General features: G+C 41.2%; 1 protein-coding gene across 4 annotated transcripts in view; it reads right to left on the reverse strand.

Annotated features, from left to right (window-relative positions):
* Sorcs1 (sortilin related VPS10 domain containing receptor 1) overlaps nucleotides 1-24,434 on the reverse strand; it is a 506,327-nt gene that overhangs the window by 304,191 nt on the left and 177,702 nt on the right. For all 4 annotated transcript variants that reach the window (XM_005352454.2, XM_005352456.3, XM_005352453.3 and 1 more), the window contains exon 2: nucleotides 15,982-16,049. In XM_005352454.2, coding sequence (XP_005352511.1) covers nucleotides 15,982-16,049 — 68 coding nt within the window. The remainder of the gene's footprint in view (nucleotides 1-15,981; nucleotides 16,050-24,434) is intronic.

Genomic DNA, 24,434 nt, shown 5'->3' on the forward strand with positions numbered 1-24,434 from the left:
GCCTAGACTATAGAGTATCCAGTCCATCTGCATAGGCTAGACTGTAGACTGTCCAGTCCATCTGCAGAGGCTAGGCTAGACTGCAGAGTGTCCAGTCCATCTCCATCATTTGCTTTAGGAGCCTGGGGGGAAAATCAGACTTTGTCACTTACACTGCTTTTCTGCTCTGAAATTTAAAGTTGTTAGCAAGGTTTGTATAACAAATAAATGGACACACACAATTCCGAGGGCATGCGTGTCTGTGTCTGCATACTCCCACATGCACACACACACACACACACACACACACACACACTCACCCACACAGAGCGTAGACCTTAGTAGTCAGTCACTTATTGAGACACCAGCAAGGAAAATGAAAATAAATGGTGTAGGGCCATTCAGATTCCCAAGCTAATAATTTTGAAGATGGTGTAAAAATGAATGATTGCTAAGGGAGACGGGGTGGGAGGACCTCTTCTGCTTAAGGAAATTAATTAATTAAAGGGTTCAGACTAATTGGTTAGAAAATCACCAGGAAAGGTCACTCCTCACAGAGTCATTATGCATAGAGCAAACAGTCATCTGCTTACCCTGCAAATAAGTGGCAGGGCTGCTGTATATCTGAATACAAAGTATCTACGGGAGCTTCTGCTATCTTCACCTCCTTCTACTACAAGGCAAGGGACACACAGAAGCTGGTGTGTGTGTGTGTATGTGTGTAACTGTGGCTCTCATCATAACATTGTTTTTTCATTACATAAAGCCTTTTACAGATTCCTGTGTTTGAACTGGTACATTGTGCATCATGTTTTGCTTTATTTCTTCCTTACTGGAATCTGGGAGGGCACTGTGGCATTTAGGAATCAGGAACAGTTATTTTTTAATCATGCAGCCTGTCAAGTAAGTCTTCTAGGAAAATTCCCACCAAAAGCTCAGGAAGTATAGTGTTCTGCTGGTCACATTTGCTCAAAAGCCCTCTGACAGCAAGAAGGGGAGGGGCCTGCCTTTCATGCACAAGATCATTTCAACAAACCTCAATGGCATTTGCAATTAGAGTTTTCCAAGGTGTAATTGTTGTAGGTGCAGGATTGAGCTGTGGTGATGCAGAAATGACAAGAATGCAATATGCATATAAATGTTTTCTAACCCACCCACATGCTGTAGAATGAAATCCTGAGCCATAAACCCAGGGTGTCTCCTTTCTTAATGTTGAAAATAACTGTGAAAGTCCTTGTTCTTCGTTTATCTTTTTAGAAGAACTTCCTGAGTCAATAATATTTAAGTGGTTTACTTAGATCCCATTTAGAAAATTCTAGAAATATGTCTTCATCTCTTTATTTACCTACTGATTCCTTCTTTCTCTTAATTAATTTTAATGAGGCTGCTTAATGTGCCAAGCACTCCACGATGCTAGGGACACACAAAGCAACCTTGTCTTACGATCATGGGTTTACAGGAACGACAATGCAGGGAAGTAATGAAATATATTCAGTGTGATGGACTGGAAAGCAGCTGCAAGAGCAGGGTCTCAGAATGCTCTGAGAAGAGTCGGGAAGGGTGGAGGGGAAAGACTTGGAAACAAGGGCAGAAAACTCAGCTACACCATACTGGACTCCAGTGTAAAGTTCTTTCTCTGAAAGATGGAGAACTTCCCAAGTGCACAAATACAGATGTTTGCTGGTTTTTATTCGTGACCTGAATAGTCACTGGTTCAGAGGCATCATCATGGGACAGCCTCCTGCTGTTTTCATGAACAGCACATTGTGAATAAGGGAAATGCTGAAGAATAAGGATAAGGCATTTTGCGGAGTTGTGTTTGCCACACTCTGCACCCAGCAAACTCTTTGTAGACAGCAGAGTCCATCAAAATGAGCTGCTAACTGACAGCTTTCTCCTGCTTGCCGTCCTATTTATTAACTAACATCAGTTACTTTGAAAACAGATCTACAAGCTAAGTTAAGAGACAAAGAAACAGTTGATTGAAGATAAATGCACCACAAATTCTGGACCTATTTTGCCAGTAAGAAAGGAAAGAAGGGGTTAGATTCTTCCGACGCTGCAGGAATGCTCACAAGACTTCCTGTTTCCAGCAGTCTCTGAAAAGCACAGGGTTTGCTATCTGACAGTTACACACTGGGAGTAATCTCACACTAAAATGATGTGTCAATCAGATCAGCAGCCAGTAGGTCCCTGATTTATAGGGCAGGAAATTCCATCCACCTCTGTCCTCACCGATAAAGGCATAATATCAGATTACTATATTTGAAAAGTTTATTATTATTTTGAAAATTGTATGATATTCTTGAAGTATCTTGAGAGAACCCCCTAAGGTTTAAAAAAGAAGAGAAAGGAATAGAGGGGAGAAGGGAAGGAAGAAATGGATAGATGATAGATAGATAGATAGATAGATAGATAGATAGATAGATAGATAGATAGATAGATAGACAGATAGACAGATAGATAGACAGATGAATAGGTGGACTGGTAGATAGATAGATGACAGGCTGACTGAGAAAGCACTGTGCTGAATGAAGCAGATTCTCTTCCGTCAGCTGATAGTTTTCATGATACTAAGCATTTGGCACCAGACCCCTCACCTTGAGTACCTTGAAGCACTACTGCTACCCCAGCACATTACTAGAATCTTAAGTTGCTACTGAGCCTTGTCACTGGTGACAAAGCGAAGGTACATACACGCTCTTCTTTCGACTGACAGCTATCGTTCTCCCCAGTTCCACTCTGTGTGTCTGTCTACTCCCTAGCACCTTAGTGAGCCATGGGGACTAAAGAGAAATGAAAATTATAACAACTGAAGAAAAATAAACCAACACGATTCCAAGAGATCCAGACAATCCTTTCTTCTAAGGGCACTCTCAGCAAACAGACAACATGAGTCTGTTTTCAACATTCTCTGTCGATCATAAGTTCCTGTGCAAGATGAGCCATCTTCTAATAGCAGTGGCATCTTAACGGGTTTGTTACAACAGTATCACAAGAGAAATGCATAAATATTTGTCACCAATTCAAGCTACTGTTTAGACACTGCCTCAACACTCCAGATGCTACAGCCTGACGACAGAGAGCTGTGATTGAAACAGTCTAAACTGGAGCTTCTCAAATCTTTTCCATTAATAACTTCCATCTATCCTGATTTACATGGTTGTTTTCTGTCACTGTAAAGGGATCTAAGTTTATGGTTTACATGGACAGCACATTTAAGGAGGGAATGCAAAAGAAATTACATGCTTATTGTCGGTAATACATTGACATGCATGTTAATGTCGAACGTCTTAGCTATGACAAGTGGAAAGATGGCAGAACATATACATGGGAACCTGGATGCCGGAAGCAAATAATTAGTCATATGTGTGAGCAGCGAAGCTGAGCAAACACCGGGAGAACAGTGGGGCAGTGTTTATCCATTTGCTGTGTCTTTTGCATATTAAAATCACAAGTGTTGCTTATGAACTCTCTATCATTGGGGTTCATCTAAAAGATTGGATTTGGTTAGTTTTGGGTAGGGTCACACACACACACACACATACTGTTTAAAAACGCTACCCAGGTGACTCTATTGTATGCAGGATGGAAAGTCACTGAATATGAGATCCTCAGCCTACTTTCAGGCCTAGGATCAACAGGTGATACGTGTTGATTCATTATAGTGAGCTATTGAGTACCACTTATGTGATCAGCACTGTTCTCTGCTCTGATCATACTCAGCAAGGAAATTGCAAGCTAAACACTCCCAAGGGTTCTACTTCCCAGTGGTTTACAGAGACAACAACACAAGTATCGGTGGGCCCCACCACAGCAGAATAAACTACCAAACAGACATATTTACTCTCTGTCCTTCTAATGGTAACTAATATCTGAGACCGTCGCTCCAGCTTCCAGCATGTTGACCCTATACACATGCCAGAGATCTGTAACAGCTGGAAGTGAGGGAAGAATTTCTGTAACATCCACTTCGAAGTGAAAGCGAGACTGGCAGCTGGTGTTTACTCCTCTTTACCTCGACAATCAGAGGTCCCATATTTCGGTTGTTTGTACCTTGAATAAATTATGTTTATGACACTTTTTAACAGCTATAACCTGCATAGTGGAATTATTATTTCCAGTATAATATTCGAAATTTATGGTTCAAAGAGATAAGCTAGCTTAGTGGAGGCAACTCTGCTGTTCACCAGTCCGCTGGCTCTGAAATGCTATACTTTTACCTGCGAAGCCACAATGAAAGAGTCAGCTTCTCTGCCTCAGTACACCATCAATTATCCCTTAATATATTGTAGTGGATGCTTGTAATATAAAAATCCCAAAGAAGTAGGAACACTCACGCTCTTTCCATTGATGTTGCAAAATGTAATGGGGCATCTGTTATAAATAAGGCAGACCTTTGGGTAGCAACACACATTTGAGATGTTGGAGCTAGGTCAAAAATCATTTTTTCTAATCTGAGTTTGTCTAGCGCAGTGATTCTCAACCTGTGAGTCCCAACCCCTCTGAGGTCACGTATCAGACATGCTACGTATTTACATTAAGATTCATAACAGTAGCAAAATTACAGTTATGGCATTGCAGTAAATTAACGTCAGGATTGGGAAGTCACCAAAATATGAGGAACTGTGTTAAAGGGTCGTGGCATTTGGTTGAGAACTACTGGTCTAAATAATATTATGGTATAAATGAAAAACCCATGGTTATAAACATGAGACAACTTTCCAGAGGTTAGATAAGCAAGGGTAGCGGTAAGATTTGTATCTCTATCTACATTCACACAGCCTCGGCATGCACAGATTATGCTATTTCAAAGGACTCATCAGTGTAGCGATCATTTCAGGAGGTTTACTGTTTAGATTTTATTTCCAAAAGTATGCCGGAAACTCAAGTAGGTAAAGCAATTTCCATTTTCAATTTCTAACCTTTCTGCAACATACTTTGAAATGTAAAAATTAAACTGAAGAACTAGCAGCCTGTAACCTCAATCCTTTTGAATAAACGCTCCTTATTGCCATCAGACTGGAGAGTATCTGAATGCCAGCCATTATCTCCTACCACCTGAGAAGCTGCAGAGTGATCTCTGCAATACAGGAGAGAGAGAGATAACTGCTCTTGAACACCAACTCATTGCTGGAAACCACACTTGCTTCCGCTCCTGTCTTTGAGTTGGCCTCAAGCCAACACCTTGTTTTGCATTTGGCACATAGCTCTTCACAGAAATTTCCCCTTCTTGTTTCCACCTGGGTCTCAGCAGGAATTTCATCGGCGTTCAGTTATATGATTTCCTAAGGCGAAGCCACAGAGTGGCTGCTCACTCACGTCTCTAGGATCCTATAACCAATAAGCAGAAATCGGAGATGGAGCATAGAAAAGAGGCACTCGAGTGGAGATAGGAGCTGGATTTGTTAGAAAGTCACAGGGTAACTTTTTTTTTTTTAACTCAGTCGATTTCACAGTAGGTTGGCTCACATGTCTTCAGGCCCTGTGTAGGTGAACCCCAATTCTAAATTTGATAGCATTTAGAATTGTTACGGAAACAAGCCTTTGCGTACATCTGTGAGGGATTTTCTAGATTAGGTAAACTGAAAAGGAAAAGTAGAATCCAAATGTGAGCAATACCAATTTATGGCTGGGTACCAGGTTAAACACAAAGTGGAAAGAGAGCTGAGATCGGCAAATCATAGGTCTACACTACTTGAGGGTGCCTGTCTCTTGGCACCCTGACTTCTGTGCCACGATGGATTGTACGCTATGTGTGTGAGTCATAAAACCACCCTTCTTTTGTCAAGCTGCTTTTATTGGTATTGTGTCACAGTAGCAAGGCAAGGACTGCATCCTGGGGTCATGAAAGGAGGAGCCCCTGGAGCATTCTAGAAATAAAAGCTGCTCACATGTAAGGAGGCCTTGCTGTTCATCTGGACTTGGACTATATTTTCTCACAGAGAAAACTTATATGGGTCAATGTCTTCATGAGCAAAAAGAAGTTGAAAGCATAGATCTGGTTCAGGGATTTCCTAAACACTGATTTCCTTTAGAGATCAGCTATGCCTCTGTGACAGAACTTAAACACAAGGCCTAGCAGAAAGCTGTACCTTCATTCTTTTGGGAAGATGCATCAAAATGGTCATTGACTATGATGCAAGCCCCAATGCTAAAAGCCCCATGGGAAACTAAAATAAAAGTCCTAGACTCAGTAGAAAACTTCCTCACAAAATAATCCACCAGCTAATCTTCGTGGCCACAACAGTTCTGATAAATCAATCACCTGGCCAAACACACAGAAGTTGCATCAAATCTTAAGTGAGCAAGCTGTATCTCTTTACCAAATAAACTAAATTATCAGCAAAAAGATGCCAAGAAATGGTAACATTAATGAAGGCTTGAGGAGATTAAATAGTTACTGCAATCTATTTTTGTCATACTGACAAATAATCTACAAGGGAATCATGTCCAATGGTGAAGGCCTGTAGTCTCAATCACTTGGGAGAAGGAGGTGGGAGGATAAGACTTGTGGGGCTATGGAATTGTTTCAAGATGACCCTTGTCCGTTTAGGAAGAAAGTGTTTCGTGTAGATTTTTAAAATTGATCCATGTTAACGAAGCAAAAGAAAAATAATGGAAAGAGCAAAAAAAAAGGGCCACGGAGATGGTTCGGGGGTAGAGTGCTGGTGTAGAATACAGAAAGATCTGAATTCAACCTTCCTGTTTCAAAAGAAAGAAAGAAAGAAAGAAAGAAAGAAAGAAAGAAAGAAAGAAAGAAAGAAAGAAAGAAGGAAGGAAGGAAGGAAGGAAGGAAGGAAGGAAGGAAGGAAGGAAAGAAAGAAAGAAAGAAAGAAAGAAAGAAAGAAAGAAAGAAAGAAAGAAAGAAGGAAGGAAGGAAGGAAGGAAGGAAGGAAGGAAGGAAAGAAAGAAAGAAAGAAAGAAAGAAAGAAAGAAAGAAAGAAAGAAAGAAAGAAAGGACGCCATATAGATTCTTCTGGGCAGCACTGTTTCTGGTGCATCTAGGGACTAATGAGTGACAGATAATACCAACTCAAAGACGAAAGTAGGGCCTAGGATATTCAGGGACAAGGACCCCAAACCGAGGCTCTTTCTGCTCTGGTCTACATAACTCATATGTAACCCATAGCTTGACATTTATAGCTACTTTGCTAACTATACCTTTTCCCTACCCATTCTACAGTAGGTTTAATACGAGAATTGTTCCCAATTTTCACTCTGAATATTTCCCACAGAGCTGTATCTAGAGTACATGTGGAATATGTATAACAATTAATCTTCAGCCCGCAACGACCTGGGACCCTCATGTTGGTGAGGACAGAGAAACCAATCAGCACTGTTATAAAATCAACTGCCTCGGTTATTCCATACTACTTGAACTTTAGGAAGGAGTTGACTTCACCTCCCCAGCCCCAATCCCACATGCTTCCTCATGACTAACTGTATCCTATGTTTCAAATGCTCTATGAACGAATAACCAAGGAACCATTTGAGGGTAAAACTCTACCAGCTGCAAATACTATATAACCCTAACACAAACAAGCAAAGCATCAAGGACAAGCAGAGTCCGTGAGTTCATATGTAACCTCAGACCCACAGCACCAGCCTGTAATCTCTGGAAAGCTGACAAGAGAGTATCATGTCGAGGCCAGCAGCAGCAGCCATAGTTACGCTGTGTCAGAAAAATTACAGTTGCCAAGGCTGTACTGTTCACAATAGCCCACTGCTGCCTGACGGAAGCTGTAGCAATGTTCATGCTTTCTATAACCCTAAATAGAAAATGTCTCCATGCAAATGCAATTTAGAAGAACTTCTTTCTTTCTTTCTTTCTTTCTTTCTTTCTTTCTTTCTTTCTTTCTTTCTTTCTTTCTTTCTTTCTGATGTCAAAAGTGACAGATTTCCAACTGGAGGAGAATAGTAACAGAGTGATCAGGAATGACACAGAGATGATGTGAAATGATGGGAAATTAAGTAAGAAAATTATGATGCAATAAATTCCAGGAACTTTCCAAAGGTTTCCAAACAAAATATTTCTTGTTTTGATGAAAACAACTTTATTTTCTACCTCAAATCATGGTTAATACAAGTGTGTGGTCAATTCAAAGGCTATGTGTTTAGATCAGAATAATAAATACAAACTTCCCAGCTGCTCTGACTAAGGACTGAATGGGCAAAGGCAGACTTTTGTGGTGGCATCTTACCTTTTGCTAACTCCAAAGAGTTAAAGCAGAGCTCACCTAGGCTCAGCTCAGCGTTGGTATTTGAACGTGCAATGAAGCAGGACATTCAAAGATAAATTTTTTTCAAAAGCTCTTAAATCTTGGTCCCTAAAAATGCTGGCAGAAATAAATACACATTTTACAGAAAACAAAACAAAACAAACAGTCCTGTGCGTTTCATAAATTGATTGCATCTCTTGCTTCTGCAACCTAAGAAATCATAATCCCGTGTAATCACAGATTGTTTGAAGCCAATAAACCAAGGGTGATGACCTTGTTCACATCCCAGCAGGAGAAAGAAAGGAAGCCACGCTGAGGGATAACTCTTCGACGCACTATTTCTCTTGGCAAAGAGGAGGGCAGAGCGAAAAGTGCTTGGCTTGATGCATAGTTGAGCAGTATATTAGCAACTTCAGCTGAATTAAAAAGGGGTTTTCTAAAGTTCTCTGATTGTTCAGCCTTCTTCCTTGTTGCCCTGTGATACACACAGCTCAGCCCAGCACCACTGCTTGCAGGCTCCACTGTTGGCCTGGCTGCTCACCTGAGGTGAGAGTACAGCCTGGGTAGTTGTGATAAGGAACCAACAGACATTGGCTACATTTGTACCTAAAGAGTCCTAGTTGTGTACATTTGCCTTCCCTTTACATTGTATTAGCTTCCAGCACCCATGGGGGTATAGGTATATGAGTACAATGCTAGTTGTGTACATTTGCCTTCCCTTTACATTGTATTAGCTTCCAGCACCCATGGGGGATAGGTGTAGTCACACAGCGTGACAGTGTCAATTACATGCTGAGATTAAATTAATATCTGTCTTCTCGCACATGTGCACTGACAATAAATTAAAACAACCTGACATTTGAATAAATGAACTTCTGGAAACCTTTGATTTCCCATGATATATAAGATGGAGCAGTTTTATATCAGTTAATTAAATCCACACATGACAGAGATGATTTTTCAACAAAATATTTCTCCAATAACTTCATCAAAATGCTGATTATGCTATAAAACAAGAATAGTACTTGGTGCTGGGATACATTGGTAAAGGCGGTAATATGAAACTTCCTAACTTTCAGAAATGGTAAGACATGTCCAGAAAATAGCAGTCTAAAGGAAACTAGATGTGGAACAAAAATGAATTTGCATATAACCGATGCATTCTTGTCTGGGGTTAAGGGAGTGCTAGGACAAGAAATGTTTCTGTGAGTTCAGAGTCTGGGATCGGGAGCTAGCAGTCTGAGTCAAGTAAGTAGTTGGAAGTTTATGTTCAGCCCAGTCCACAGCCGTTCAGTACCAAGGAAACACACAGAGGCTCATATTAATTATAAACTGCTTTGCCGATTCGCTCAGGCTTCTTATCAACTAGCCCTTATAACACAAAGTAATCCATAAATCTTATCTATGTCTAACCACGTGCCTTGGTAGCTTTTCTCAGTGAGGCATTCTCAACCTGCTTCCTCCGCTATTGCTTATCCTCCTGATGACCTTATGCTGGTTACTTCTTCTGTACATCAGTTTCCTCATATATGATAGTAGTACAAGGCTAGAGCCAATCTTCTGAATTGTTTTGAGGATGAGTTAAATGTACACATTGATAGAACTTCCAGGGAAGTTTTGAATGAACAAAACACAGTGTCTTAGTTACTGTATGATGGAGGAAGGTCATTGGTTAATTAATAAAGAAACTGCTTGGCCTCATAGGTTAAAACATAGGTGGGAGGAGTAAACAGAACAGAATGCTGGGAGGAAGAGGAAGTGAGCTCAGAGGCCATGCTCCCCTCTCCCGGGCAGACGCGATGAAGCTCCCACCCAGGATGGATGTAGGCTAAAATCTCCCTGGTAAGCACACCTTGGGGTGCTACACACATTATTAGAAATGGGCTAGTCCAAGTGTGAGAGTTAGCCGAGAAGAGGCTAGATAAAATGGGCCAAGCAGTGTTTAAAAGAATACAGTTTGTGTGTTGTTATTTCGGGACATAAGCTAGCCAGGCAACCAGGAGCTGGGGCAGCAGGAACACAGCCAACAGCTCCTACTACAACTGTAGTGCCATAATAAGACACTAGGACCGAGAAAAAAAAAACAGCAAATACAAACAAACAAACAAACAAACAAAAAACACTCATTTTTTTAACCCTCATGGATCTTGAGGGTTAGAGTTCATGATCATTATGGTAGGGAAAATGGCATAGCACTGGAGCATTGACTGAAAGTTTATATCTTGATCCACAGTCACAAGGCAGAGAAAACAGGGCTAAGTGGGAATGGAATGGAATTTTGAAACCTCGAAGCCCATGCCCAGTGACATAGCTCCTCTAACAAGGCAACACCTCCTAATCCTTCCCAAATAGTTCCCACCAACTTTGACAAAAACATTCAAACATATGAACCTATCGGGCCATCCTCATTCAAACGGCCATACAAGGCTATTAGTATTGTTTATTAGGCAAATTATATAGGGAGAGAGTCATTTCAAATAATGACCAAATAGGTGTTAAAAGCCCTCATTTTTGTCTGTCTGTTTCCATTGTTTATTGTGTGTTCAGTAGGAGATAGGGGCTTATCACAGTGCAACCAGAATCCTATGAGACAAAACCTACATTTTTGGATGAGAAAACAAGGAAAGGGGACTCAATAAATTCTCCATGCCCTTAAAACAAGGAAGGGCTTTGGATTCACATTTGGCCTGTCCAAGTCTAAAATCTAAGGAGAGGCTCCATACATGGAGTGGCCTTCCAAGACCACCTGTCATTTTGGTAGAGCCTACAAGTATTATTTAGGATATAATATACAGTCTTCTTCATTTCTGGAGAGTTTTAGTAAGTGGGGTGATGATGGTCAAGAAAGAGGGACATCTAATACAAGGGCAGTAAAAACACAAACACAAAAAAACCCAATAAAGATCATCTAAGGTTATCTGAAACTCCAAAAAAAGCTCCCTTGGAGAAAATATAATTTTGCTTTCCAAGCAGGTATCTATTGCAAATAACTTCTTAATTAGGGGTAGAATTTTGTGTTCACTTCTCCTTCTCAGGTCTATAATTGTATCTTGCTTAAACCTGTGTAGGTCCTTGTGATTACTGCCATGGTCTCTTGGTTCATATGTATACATTATACATACAATACACTTGATTATATTTATCTCACTCCCTACTACTTCCTGTAACTCTTCCAAGATCCTCCTTCCATCCCATTTCCCAAGCTAGTCTTACGTTTAATAACCTACTTAGTTCAGTTTGCTGCCTAGCTCCACACAAATGTGGGGCCATCTACTAGAGCATTCTTCATCTACCAGGGATCCCACCCCTAAAGACAACTCATTCTCACTCTTTTAACAACTCTTCATCTAAGCCATTTATTAATATATTGTTTCTAAGAAAAACAGACTTCATTGATACTTAGTATGAGCCATTTTCTTTTTGTAGGGGAGGGCAACAAAGAGGAAACTAAGATATAATGAGGTTACTCACCATTAAGTCTCTCTAACAACTGTCTAGATAAAAAAATTACTTCGCATCATGGTCTCAGATATTTGAGTCCATGCTTAGGTGGCTGCATGGCTTTTGGGACATCATGGCAAAGAGAATGTGGTGTACTGAAGCTGCACACAAATCAGGGAGAGAGGAAAAGGGAACAGGGAAAATATATAAAAACTTTCAACCAGTGACTTCTGCACTCAGCTAGGGGCCAACTCCTCAGAGTTCATTCCGCTTTGACCCTCTCTACAGATTATCCCGGAGTCTATATGATACAAGCATCTCATAGTATCAGCACTAGCTGGAGCAATCCTGCCAAACATGAGCCTGTGGAGACATTTTATATACACACGGCCACCATGTGCTTTTATTAACTAGAGTGGAAATAGACAAAAATCCTAATATCTTGTGCACAGCTTTATTTTGCACTTACCATGCTTCTATCTACACAGAGTACCTACTTCTGATTAGATTTTGAATTGTTTCTTGAATTGAATGATATCAATAGACATCTGACAACAATTAGAAGACAAAGACACATGATACACCATGGCATTAATGAAGAAGAGGCAATTTTCTTTGTATGATTCAAAAGTAGTCCACAAGACCTTAGATCAAAAACTGTAAAGATCCTCAATATCATACTTATTAGAATGTACTGGGAGAAAAACACGGTGGAAAACAAGTATTGAAACCCTTCGAACCTAGTGAAATCCTAAAGACATTTGCATTCAGCTATTGCTACTGAATATATTATTCCAGCATTCTTGGGATGTAGTCCAGATACTTACTTACATTATAATGCAGGTTTTTGTATAGTGAAGGCATTTTTAGAACGCCTTGGGACTTTGCAGAGATCAAGCTATGAAAATATAAGGACAGGCCTACAAGTCTGTTTTTAAGTACTATAGATCATAACTAAAATTGACTAAATGAGACTAAAGAGACATCAGAAAGGTAAACAAGAGCCAGGCACATGCATGTTAAGAAAACAGACTGATGAGTGTCCACTCTGTATAATCACACAGCCACTCAGGAAGCTCTTGAATTTCCCCATCCCTCACTTCTCTCTTATGGAAACTGGAGATACTAACAGGAATAATTTTATTGGGTGGGTTCAAGAATAAATACACAGAGAACATTTCCTGCTCCTCAGAAAGCATTTCTTGAGTTAGTTTAACTCAATATGTGTATTCCACATATTGGATCACTTGCAACTTGGACTCATCTTTAAATGTGTTACTTTGGATATATACGTATGATTTACTCCCAAGTGAAAGAAAATAGACTGCCAGAGTGAAGGAAATAAACACTTCTACAGCCATAAGCAAGAAAACACACAAAATTATCCCTAGTTGAATATATTGATTAACACTTAAATTGGGCCCCAAACATTGAACAAAACCATCGGCTACTGTTAATAATGCCAACGCCAAGAAGGCTGGACCTGTGTGGAAAGTGCATGGTGTATTCAGACATTGCTGAATTAACTGGCTCATTATAATGAACACATACTACTTCCTTGGTTTAGAAAATTACCAATTTAATCTTAATAACGTAAGTGTGAAAGTCTCGGAGCCAAAGTCACTGCTGTGTGTTATAGATACGGCCTGAAAAGGAGAAGCTAGAAAACTGTGATGAATCCTAAATGCAAAGGGGAAGGGTAGAGATGTGTGAAACGGCAGCCCGCAGGCCTTCAGGTAGTGGTGGTGCACAGCAGCGAGCACAGAAACGAACCACATCATTGGATGTGTATTAATACAGGAAATAACCATACAGGGACATTTCCACACATCGTTTTTAGAGTGTGTACTTCCATTTCATAGCCTTTTATTTACAGCTGAGTAAAAACTAGGTTTGGTAGGAAAAACACGCTTCAAAGTAGGAAGTTAACAGTCTGACCCAAGACACTCTTCACTGCTCCCCTGGAGTGTCTGGAGTGGGAAGAGGAAATATCTTGCCATCCAGTGGTGGGATGTGAGATTCTGCTTTTGATCAGTCACCTGCAACAGTAAACCTCTCTGACAGAGGCCATGCTGGTGTGTGCACCTTTAAAGGTGCAGGCTAGCCTCTTCTTCAGAAGTGCCTAGGGCTTCCTCACTAGCTAAGGCCTCTCTGCAGAGGGCTGATTACCCTGGACACGAGAGGGGGAAGATTAATATATTTCTTCTTGGAGATACTAAGAGAGAGGAAAGATGAATATATTACTTCTTGGAGATACTGTATCCTGGTTTGACATTTTTATTTATCCAAACCTTTAAGCTTATCTTGCTTCAAAGGGGAAAAGCGGCTTTCCCCACAAATCTCAAGGCTTAATCCACTATCAGCTAGAGTTGCTACTCAGGTGTGGTTAATTGTTCCGTGTCAGCTCACCCGGACCCTCTCAGTTTGCTTCCCCCGAGCGAACAAAAAACACAAAACAAAATCAGCAACTTGCTCAGGGATTAAGGTGCAATCGATGGCAGCCCGAACAGGGAGTAAATCTCATTAATTGGGTACAATAGTAGCTTGTCATCCCTGTCTCATAGATCCAAAGAGCTGTAAGTCCTAAGGACTTCAGTACAAGGTCAACTGGCTCTTGGCCCCCACCTACTCCAGTTCCCAGAGGGCCTCTGACAATTGACTCTGTAGTATTCCGCTGGTAGAATGTCAAACAGTAAGGCTTAACTCAGGCTTTGGATCTTGTTGTTGGTCAGTATTTTAAAGAAGTAGAAAAATGTGCTGATAAGATTCTCAGTACTTAAAAAATCCTACTAAGTTATGCATGTATATTAATTATTAATCTCTATGTGTATTATGTTTGATTATGTCTGTGGTAGGGCATGAACCATGCTTGTGCTGTGTGAACAACACAGGTCAACTTACTGGATGCATCCTTGAGCACTCTCTGCCTTATTTCTTTAAAATAGAGTTTTTCATGTACCTGGAGCTGACTTATTGGGTAGTCTGGATGGCTACCAAGCTCTGGTAATGCTCCAGTCTCTGCTTCTAGCACTGTGATGGCAGGAGCCATTTTTACTTCATGAACTTCCCTCACTAAGATTGGAAAAACCTACCCTTAATAGTCTCACCAGAGAGAAAGGAGCAAGCTGACTTTGTATTTGAGTGGTCTAGTACCACCTTCTCCTGGGTGGTTTTGAGTATTTGCCACAGTGCAGGTAGGCCTGTGTCTGCAAATGCCCTCTACCTCTCTGAGACTAAGCTGCACGTCTCTTAATTGTCTAGTCTATGGTCTGCACTGCTTATGACAGGTACACTGTATGGGCTTTTATTCTTGTGAATACACACACTAGAATTCACATACTATCAGGAGACACAAATTTACTGAGTCATGAACATTCTGATCAAGGCTTACTGAATTTAAATAATACACTAGGCGCTGGGCACTAAATGTGCTAAAGAATTCCATGATTATCAAGTCACTAACCAAAACAGCCAAGCTTTCGGGTACAGTGCCGAGCATTAGCCTTGGCCCACCCCTCGGCTTCATGTAGACAAAGCTGATGTCTCTCTGGGATTACAAGATGAGCTGGGAGTAACCATTCAGAGGCAGTGCTCTCCTGGATTTCAGGGGCTGGTGCAGGCATGGCCATCTGATATAGGCTGGCTAGAATGGTAACATTTAGAGGAACGAGAAAAAGGCACTCTATAGAAAACCCAAAGAAACAGTAAAGTAGATTGTATTGGGTTACTGAACATTTGTTTGTTTGTTTTTTTTAAATTCAGACTGATAACACCCCCAAAACATCTTTGCTTATGAGATATTCTGTCTCTAAATGATTTGTATCCATTCATTTGACATAGTGGGTTCTTTTCACACAATTTGTATGTGTATGAAGTACAACATGAAGCCCTGAGATACAGGTATATGCACATACATATGTCTGTGGGCCTGCCTGTGTGCTGCTTGGGAACTGCAGGACCATGGACAGCAAACTGCGAAAGCCATGCCCCTGACAGGAGATTGGCTCCTGCTGACTTGGAAACTGAGGTAAAGTTTTCTCCAATGGGAAACTCAGCCCCTTTCTTCATAAATTCCCAGATCAGTGAGAACCATGGGAATCAAAACACATTAAGAGTTAAGGAAGAGGGGAACACAACAGTCTCACTGACCACGACAAGAAGGCATTACTTCTGCCTGCCAAAAGACAAAGTCTATCCATCTCCACAGGAGACAGAGTGAAAAGAAAGGAGTGCACAGAACCAGAAACCTTCCCACCAGGAAATGAGACTTCAAGAGACAGCACTAGCAGACACCAGGCTTAAACAATACAGTAATTAGAGACCTAATTTATCTACGTACCTCCAAAGTGAGCTCTCGGTGATGCTCCCAAGGTTATAGTCATACAACTTTGTCAAAATGAGAATCACCTGAAGGCAGAAGAAGAAATCATGGTTAGTCTCAAACAATTACAATCTCTTAGAACTGAAATGGCCCAGGGGAGGGCTTAGGATTCCTTTAATGGGCGCTTAACATAATTGAATAAATTGTTACTGCTTTTCAGCTGCAGAGGGCTGGCAGGCTGGTACTGAACTGCTCTGGCCTGATGCCCTGCCCACCATTTTTGGTGCTACCCCACAGACAGTGATGCCTATTTTGTCTGTGTATGACTTACCCTGGTAAGCTTAATATATTCTAGGAAGCTTACACAACTAACTGTCAAATATATACACTTCAAGTTAGCTACTCATTAAATATTCAGGAAAGGTCAGTGGTGAAGTTCCCAGCTCCCATAGCTGGGTCGCATGGTCCACCATCCTTGATTCCTGAACCTCAGTGTGCCCATCTGAGAGTGCCAGTAAAGGGCAAGATGCTAACTCCTGGGGAACACTGATGTGAAGGATAAAAACGGATCATAAGTACAAATTACGTAGAAATTAGCACGGGTGTCTTCAGTATTCGCTCCTTCCCTTTTTTTTTTTTTTTTTGTGAGTTTGATTAACTGTTTCTTCTGACTTCACACTGAGAGAGGAGATTCTATACCATAGAAGGGAAAAGCAAGGGCATTGTACCAAGACAGTTCTGGGAAACATGATTCCTGAGACTTATAAAGTTGGGTATGGAAAAGCCTCCAAATTAGGAACAGGTTCCGGGAAAAACGGACCCTGAACAAATTCCTCTGCGCTTCACAGAAAAAGGTCCCTTTGATTTGTTTCGTGTTCCCATCCCCACTTAGAGGAAATCAAACCACTTGGTTCACTTATTCAGAATTCAGGAAATATTAATTGATCATCCATAATATCCCCTCATTCTAGACGAGAACACAGATAGCACAGTGAAGATTAGAGTCTGTGACCCAAACATTACAACAACAACAAAACTTCTCAGAGGCCTGATCCTTGCTTTTCAGTGCTCGTGACAGGGTAGGTCATCACAGCAGGTTGAGATGACAGCATCATTGGCATAGCCATGAATAGGATCCACCTGACTTCCTGGAGTACCCAGGCCCCAGGGCACCTGTGGACACAGAGCAGCACAACCTGCTTCTACTTCTAATGACCGGGTTGTTTTTTTTGTTTGTTTGTTTGTTTGTTTTTTTGTCTGTTCAGTCTTTGGACAAGAGAAAGAGAGGAATTCATTACTCCTTTCAGGGTAGTGTCCATGGTCTAGCCCTAGACCTTTTGGCCCTGCTATAATGTTTCCAACTCAGCAATAAACCATTCATATCAATGTCCTGGATTTTCTCTGTAGGTCTCAGGATCAATTATAGCCACAGTAAGCACACAATGTTCTAACCTTGAATTCTGAGGCAGTGGCTGCCAGAGCGTGCTAAATACTTCCAAATTCCAGGTAACTGACACAGTGCCTCATTTAGGAGGCAGGAGCATCCGTGATCCTTAACACTTCACAGAAAGCCAACTAGGACTCCTTTCTAGAAATTGGAAAGCTATGTTACCCAGAAGACCAACAGAGATCCCTGCAGTCCTGTCATCTAAGGCTGCTCTCTCCTGATCCACAGTGTGAGCTGCCATCAATGATCTCCTCAGAACTCCCTTCTTCAGCAAGACATGAGCATGTGTGAGGTGTGGGCATCCTGTGGGCACATCAGATGGCATGCCTGTGGTGGGGCATATGCTTAACAGATCCCTGTGCCAATTAAGTCACCCTCAGTGCTAAATTCCAATCACAGCCAGCCCAGGAACGCTGATCAGTGGCAGCAGGGTGGCTGTTTGTTTGAAGACAGAGAATCATGTGGCTCCATCTCATGGTGATTTTGCCAAAGAGGCCTATAAATCCCCCACCAAGGAAATGGGGTGTGGGCAGAAAGTATTTCTAGGTAGTTGATCTTATGATACAACATAGCAGTAAACTAAATAATGAAGTTCAGATGGTCACGGGCCATATCTCCCATTCAAGTGACAAGGGGCTTCGGAGGTGCCCAGGAGTAGGAACTCTTTAACCCCGTGTGACACGGTGTGAACCAGCCTGCCCGCACACACGGTGATTATTTGTTTCCCAGGGCAGGCAGGCACAATGGTGGAAATCTCTGCTCTGCTTCCTCTTGCTGGACTAGTGAAACTGACAATGCTCATGATGCGGGCTGCAGTTAATCACAGGAGAGGCATCCTTTGTAACGTTTCACAGCATAGATGTTCAGCCCAATCTAATCTCCCTGTTTTTAGAGCCAGAGCAAGACGGAAAGGCGACCTTCTACCCTTCACTTATGTGTTTAATCAATTACCTGAGGTCTCCCTTTCCTTCATTCTCCCCCGTGGCTGTACGCATTACTCAGCCTTCACTCCTGGGCAGCTGAGAGATGCAACGTTCTGTCTGAGCTCTGATGTTGTTTATTAGTGAGTTATTGCTCGCTTCTGATTAGTGGTGCTATTCAACAAAATCCTCATATGTTAAAGGGGTCACAGCTCAATTCGCTGCTCCAAAGTGAGGATAAGTTAAAAACCCAATTGTGATAGTATCCTGGTACTATCACATTACAGCTTTCTATATTTTCACATATTAAAGAAATCAACAGAACTGTGGTAAAATTTGTTTAAATAATATATAACTCATCATTTATTTTCATTGAACAAATAATTTTCATGTATAGGTTTTCTTAGTTCAAAAATATGACAATTTTAAGTTGAATGGAAGCAAGGGTATTTTCATTTCTCTCTCTGTGTGTCTCCCTGAGTATATGTATGTGTGTGTGTTATATGCATGTGCTCATGTAGAGGTATGTGTGTGTGTATGAGAGGGGAGGCCTGGAAAGATGCAATATTAGGTTTCTTGCTTTATCATTTTACATCTCATATTTTGAGACAGATTGGCTGGACAATGATCTCCAGGGATGTGCTGTCTCTGCTTCCGTGTGCTGGGGTTACAGATACGAGCCACTACACCTGATTCTGTCGTGAGTGTTGGGACTCGAATCTCAGGTCGTCCTCATGTTTAAACAACCAGAACACTTCTGGTAGGACCATCTTCCCCGTCCCTAGCAAGGTTATTTTGACAAACATACACCTACATGACCTATTTATTGCTATATGTTGATTTCATTGTACAGTGCTCAAATGCCCCTGATTTAAACAGAAGACACTAATCCTGATGACAACCTTCATACGTTCCACTCCAAGTCACAGAGTATCTTCGAATAGCTATGGCTATTCAAACGACTACATATACTAATAATAATACAAATGACTATGAACTGATAACCTCCACTTAACAGACTATCTACAACATCAGTATGAAGTTATATCTGGAACTTTCCACAGTAGTATATCAGAAGTGTCCTTTCTAACCAGTCTCAGAACTCCTGTTAGCACATGAAGTCTGCCTCTTGCTGTGACTTCTTCCTTTTTGTCACATTCTTGCCTTACAAAACCTTGCTTAGTTCATACTTAACGAAAATGTAGCGCCCACCTACTGAGTCATTGTGTGGCAGCCATCCATCCCTTACTACTCTGTATGGGAAAGGGTGATGTCTTTAAAGAAATGGGCAAAGGTTTTCTGCTTAGTGTAGAGATCAAGTCAGGCTGGGCCCCAGTGCAGCCCTTGTCCAGAGCCCTCCATGCTCCTTACTGAATAATTGTATCAATGCTGACCATTCAGTCTCTTGCATGAAGGTGAGGAATTGTCACTGAGGACTTTGTGACAGAAAAATGCAATTCACTCCCTCAAAGCCTCAGCCCTTTTCTGCTTTGTATTACAAAACAAAGCTTTGGTAGATATAAATAGAGACACTAATATATGCATGACTAAACAGTCATGTCCCACTGTAAATTAGTAAAAGCCAGTTAAAATCCTTTTGTACCAAAATAACTGGACAAGTGTTCTTTCTGAGTGTCCTTAAAATTAATTAATTAAATTGAAACAGGGTTGGTTAACACACACAAGTCTCTATTAGGTTAGGCAAGTTATTAGCCACATAACAACTTTGAATATGACAATTTTTTATTGTTACCATAAAATATAATTTAGAAACAAAACCCCAAGCATTTATAGAACCCTCAGATCAGCTTCTTGGGAATGCAATTTTGCATGGCATGTACTGGCCAATGACTAAGCGTCATAAAGCAGAGGCTGAAAATTCACTGTTCACCTTCTAAACAGCAGCACTGGAATTTTCTGCTTCTTTTATTAAGAGAAGAAAGTTTCCCCTCATCATTCACTAAATGAGGCATCCTAACCCCACGGGAAGGAAAATTGAATGCTATGAGTATGCCATGCATTTATCAGGACATTTGACTTGGCCACTAACCTTGACATACCTTCATCTGGGGAAACTTAGAAAATGGGGACATACTACCATCTCCGATTTTTCTGCCCCTTCGCCAACTGCGGAATGCTCAATACTAAATGGAACGTATTTACTACATCTTGTCCTATAATCCTGGAACATTGTGGAAGACTGGGTAGAAACAGTGTAATATTTAGAGCTGCTCTTACCTACAGGGCAACAATGTCTTTTGGACACAACAGGACTGTTGTAAAATATTAAAGATGTGTTACATTTGTTTATGCTGTGAAACATTTGTTTAATGATGCAAAGATGTGTCAAATTCTTTTTATTTATTTATTTATTAAAGATTTCTGCCTACTCCCCACCACCGCCTCCCATTTCCCTCCCCCTCCCTCATTTGTTTAACTCCATGGCACTGTATTACATTGCCTGTCTAAAATACCTGATTGATCTAATAAAGAGCTTCATGGCTAATAGCTCGGCAGGAGGAAGGATAGGCAGGGCTGGCTGGCAGAGAGAATAAATATGAGGAATCTGGGAAGAGAAGATTGAGGAGCAGGCAAAGAAGAAGGAGAGGAGGACAACAGGGGCCAGCCACCTGGCTTCACAACAAGCCATGTGATAAGAAGTAAAGAAAGGTATATAGAATAGAGAAAGGTAAAGGACCAGATGTAAAAGGTAGACAGAATAATTTAAGTTAAGAAAAGATGGCTAAAACATGACTCTGTGTGTATTTATTTGGGACTGGGTGATGGGCTCCTAAAGAGTAAAACAACAACAATAACAACATAGGGCCCTTGCACATTTGAACTCCCAGCGGCTGTGACAACATGCACAGCATGTAATCAAGCATAAGCAAGACCAAAATCTCAACATGGAGAGGGCATATGAACACAATGTTTTTTTTTAAAAAAATATTTATTATGTATACAATATTTTGTCTACATGTATTCCTGCAGGCCAGAAGAGGGCACCAGACCTCATTACAGATGGTTGTGAGCCACCATGTGGTTGCTGGGAATTGAACTCAGGACCTTTGGAAGAACAGGCAATGCTCTTAACTGCTGAGCCATTTCTCCAGCCCTGAACACAATGTTTCACCACTAACACAGCAGCTGTTGACAGCTGTGGGCTGCTGGCGGAGGGGCAGTTCTCTCTAAGAGGATAGCCCGTGATAAGTCAACTACAAGCCAGTAGAAGGCCATACATCTATAAATAGCTGGGCAGCATATATTGGCCATAATGGTGTGGGGTGGAGAGGGAAGAAGACAAAGTTGGAGGGATAGGAAAAGAGGGATGGAACTTCAAAATGATGGGGGTAGAACAGCAAATATGATCAAAATAAGTTGTTTTAAATTCTAAAAGAACTAGTGTAATATTTATTAAAACCTGTAGCAGCTTAAATGAAGGCAGACAGAAATTTTAATAATATATACAGCTTTAATTGGGAAAGAGACTTACAGAACCAGAGGTTCCAGAGGAGAACAGGAAAGCAGAAGGGGCGGGAGAGAGCACACCAACAATATTTATTTAGTAAAAAATATCCTCAGGCGACCCCGCCCTACAAGCAAGGTGATTGGCTGGGGCTACCCCTACAAAAACCTAAGAAGATGAAAACACCAGAAAAGAAAATGGAAATAAAACTATTTATTTTTTCAGTTGCTAATAATTTACATTCTTTTTCTCTCTCTCTATGGATCCAACTATGAAACTAATCTCAAGGGAAATGAACTGTGTTTCAGGCTCCTAAAGAGCGAGCCATCTGTGCCACAAGATCCTAAAGTCTTTTCTCTGATGTTCAGGAGCAATTCTGCTGTAGGAAATCTTACAGTCAGCCAGTGGTTATCTGCCCACCAGGGCGTGGCATCTTATACTATATAAGCTGATACAGAACATGCCTCTGCTCTCTTTCCCGTTGCTGGATTTGGCTTCTGTTCTCCGTTCAGGCAGAGAATTCTGATTTGTGAGTTTACCCCCAAATAAATAATCACCTATTTCTCAATTCTGAGCTAGTGTGGGATTTCTTTTAAGCGTCCTTCTACACTATACAGAGGATGGCAGGATCTTAGTCTACAAAGCAACATAACTCGGGTTTGGACAGGCAGGTGTTTCCATAATTATGGCAGCAGAGGAGGACTACAAAGCTCAACCAAACTGATGAAAAGTATCTCTGTCTCCTGAGGTCGGCCATTGTCTGCCTCTGGTAAGAAAGAACAGGTCTAACAGAGGATGTTAACAGGCTGGGACAAGAATGAAGTTAGTGAGCTCCCTCTCCCTCATCAGCTTCTAGTGGGCCTGCAGGTTTCTTCGTCATCTAGCTAAAAAGGCTATCTCTCTGCTTACTCTAACAGCTTGCTAGAGAACATTTGGGTGGAAGCAAGACCAAAGCCAATGCAGGGACAAAGAACTATAAAGAGTATCAAGAGATCTGGAGTTTGAACGGTTGGGTAAAAAATAGGTGTTCTGGTTTGGGTTACTTTCTTTGTCCTCCAAATTTAGTAAAAGAAAGCAAAATAAGCATGCTGCCTTCCTTTGAAATATGCGTGCTCCAGATTGTATCTTTAGTTCAGCAAGTACTTATCCAACTTTTCAACTCAGACATATTTTGGGGGGAGCTGTGAATCCTTTAAGATTCTGACCTGATAAAAATCTATAGGGCACAAAACAATAAATAGAAGTTTAATGATATCATTGATCTTTTACGAATCCTAAAGGGGTAAGAAAATCGAGAATGAGAACTTATGTAATTCCAGTAAAATGAGAGCTTAGTTCAGAAGAAATAACATTAAGCTTGAAAATTTTGCACATTTAACTCAGTCAACACTCTGTAAGGCTTGCTAAAAGCCAGGAACAAAGAAAACCATGTGCTGTGAAGAAGCAGGGAGGGGAGTGAGGGGTGGTATCAGTCCCTAGAGACTTACAGCATGGAAACAAAAGAGAAAAAAGTTGATAATGAGGCCATGAGAATAAAAACCACACCCATACCTTTCAGAAAGCAAGCAAAAGAGGTGTCATCAGCGATGAGCCTACAGAAAAGGAGACATTCCATGAGTGCATGTAATGTGGTCAGAGACGAAAGGATGGAGGTATTTTAAGGAAAAGGAGCCTAAACATGGTACCACAGGGGCTTCAAAGTCCAGAGAGCTTTGACAGAAACTCAGGTTTACTTACAGCTCAGAGGATGAGGAGGCATGTACACAGTGTCAGCAGAGAGATGGTCTCTGGCTCCTCCCGCAGAGCCTCAAGCATTAGCTTAGCTGTGCTCTTTACTGGAAAGGGGAAGGGTTTGTGACTCAGCACCAGTTCTGGAGATCTGAGCTAACCACAATATCCCAGAGATTGCCTTTAGCCCAAAAGCCAGATCCCTACAATCCACCCAAGGGAAATTCTGTCATTTCTTATAGAAGGAGGCCCAGAGTTGGTACAATTCCAGAAGTAACTCAACATGCAATGACATCAGACCTAAATGATGATCACCTGTCCTCTTCAACAAGGGCAAGCCTTGGCAGTCTTTATTTTCATATCGACAGGAGGCCACAACACTTCCTCACTCTCAGGTTATGCCACATACAGCAGATTAAAAGGGGGGGCTTTAGTATTCCATAATACATTCTCCTTTTGTTGTTTTATTGATTTTTAGCTATGGAGTTTACTAGATTTCCATCACTGACAAGAAGTCCAAAGCATTGCTGTAATGCAGACAAATTTGGTTCTGCCCATAGGTTGGAGGTTTCATTCCAAGGTCAGTTGGCTTCACTGTTGTGTGTCAGCAGTGACAAGGAACACTATCATGGCCGTGAATCCGTGTGGAACAAAGCTGTCTACCTCATGCAAACCAGTAAGTAAAAAGAGAGGTGGGGCCAGCATCTCAATACCCCTTTCAAGACAGGAACCTTCATCCACCGCCTTTCCAACTAAGCCCCACTTTAAGAACCTCTTAAAGGTTCTACCACTGTCTGTAGCAAACAGAGGCTGATACCAAACCTGTCTTTTATGTTCCTTTGAGGGACATTTAGGATCCAGGCTATTAGAGAAAGAAACCTCTTTCATGCAACTTCCTCCTAGCAAATTC

Source organism: Microtus ochrogaster, chromosome 8 (genome assembly GCF_000317375.1).
Source record: "Microtus ochrogaster isolate Prairie Vole_2 chromosome 8, MicOch1.0, whole genome shotgun sequence".
In the NCBI taxonomy this organism is placed as follows: domain Eukaryota; kingdom Metazoa; phylum Chordata; class Mammalia; order Rodentia; family Cricetidae; genus Microtus; species Microtus ochrogaster.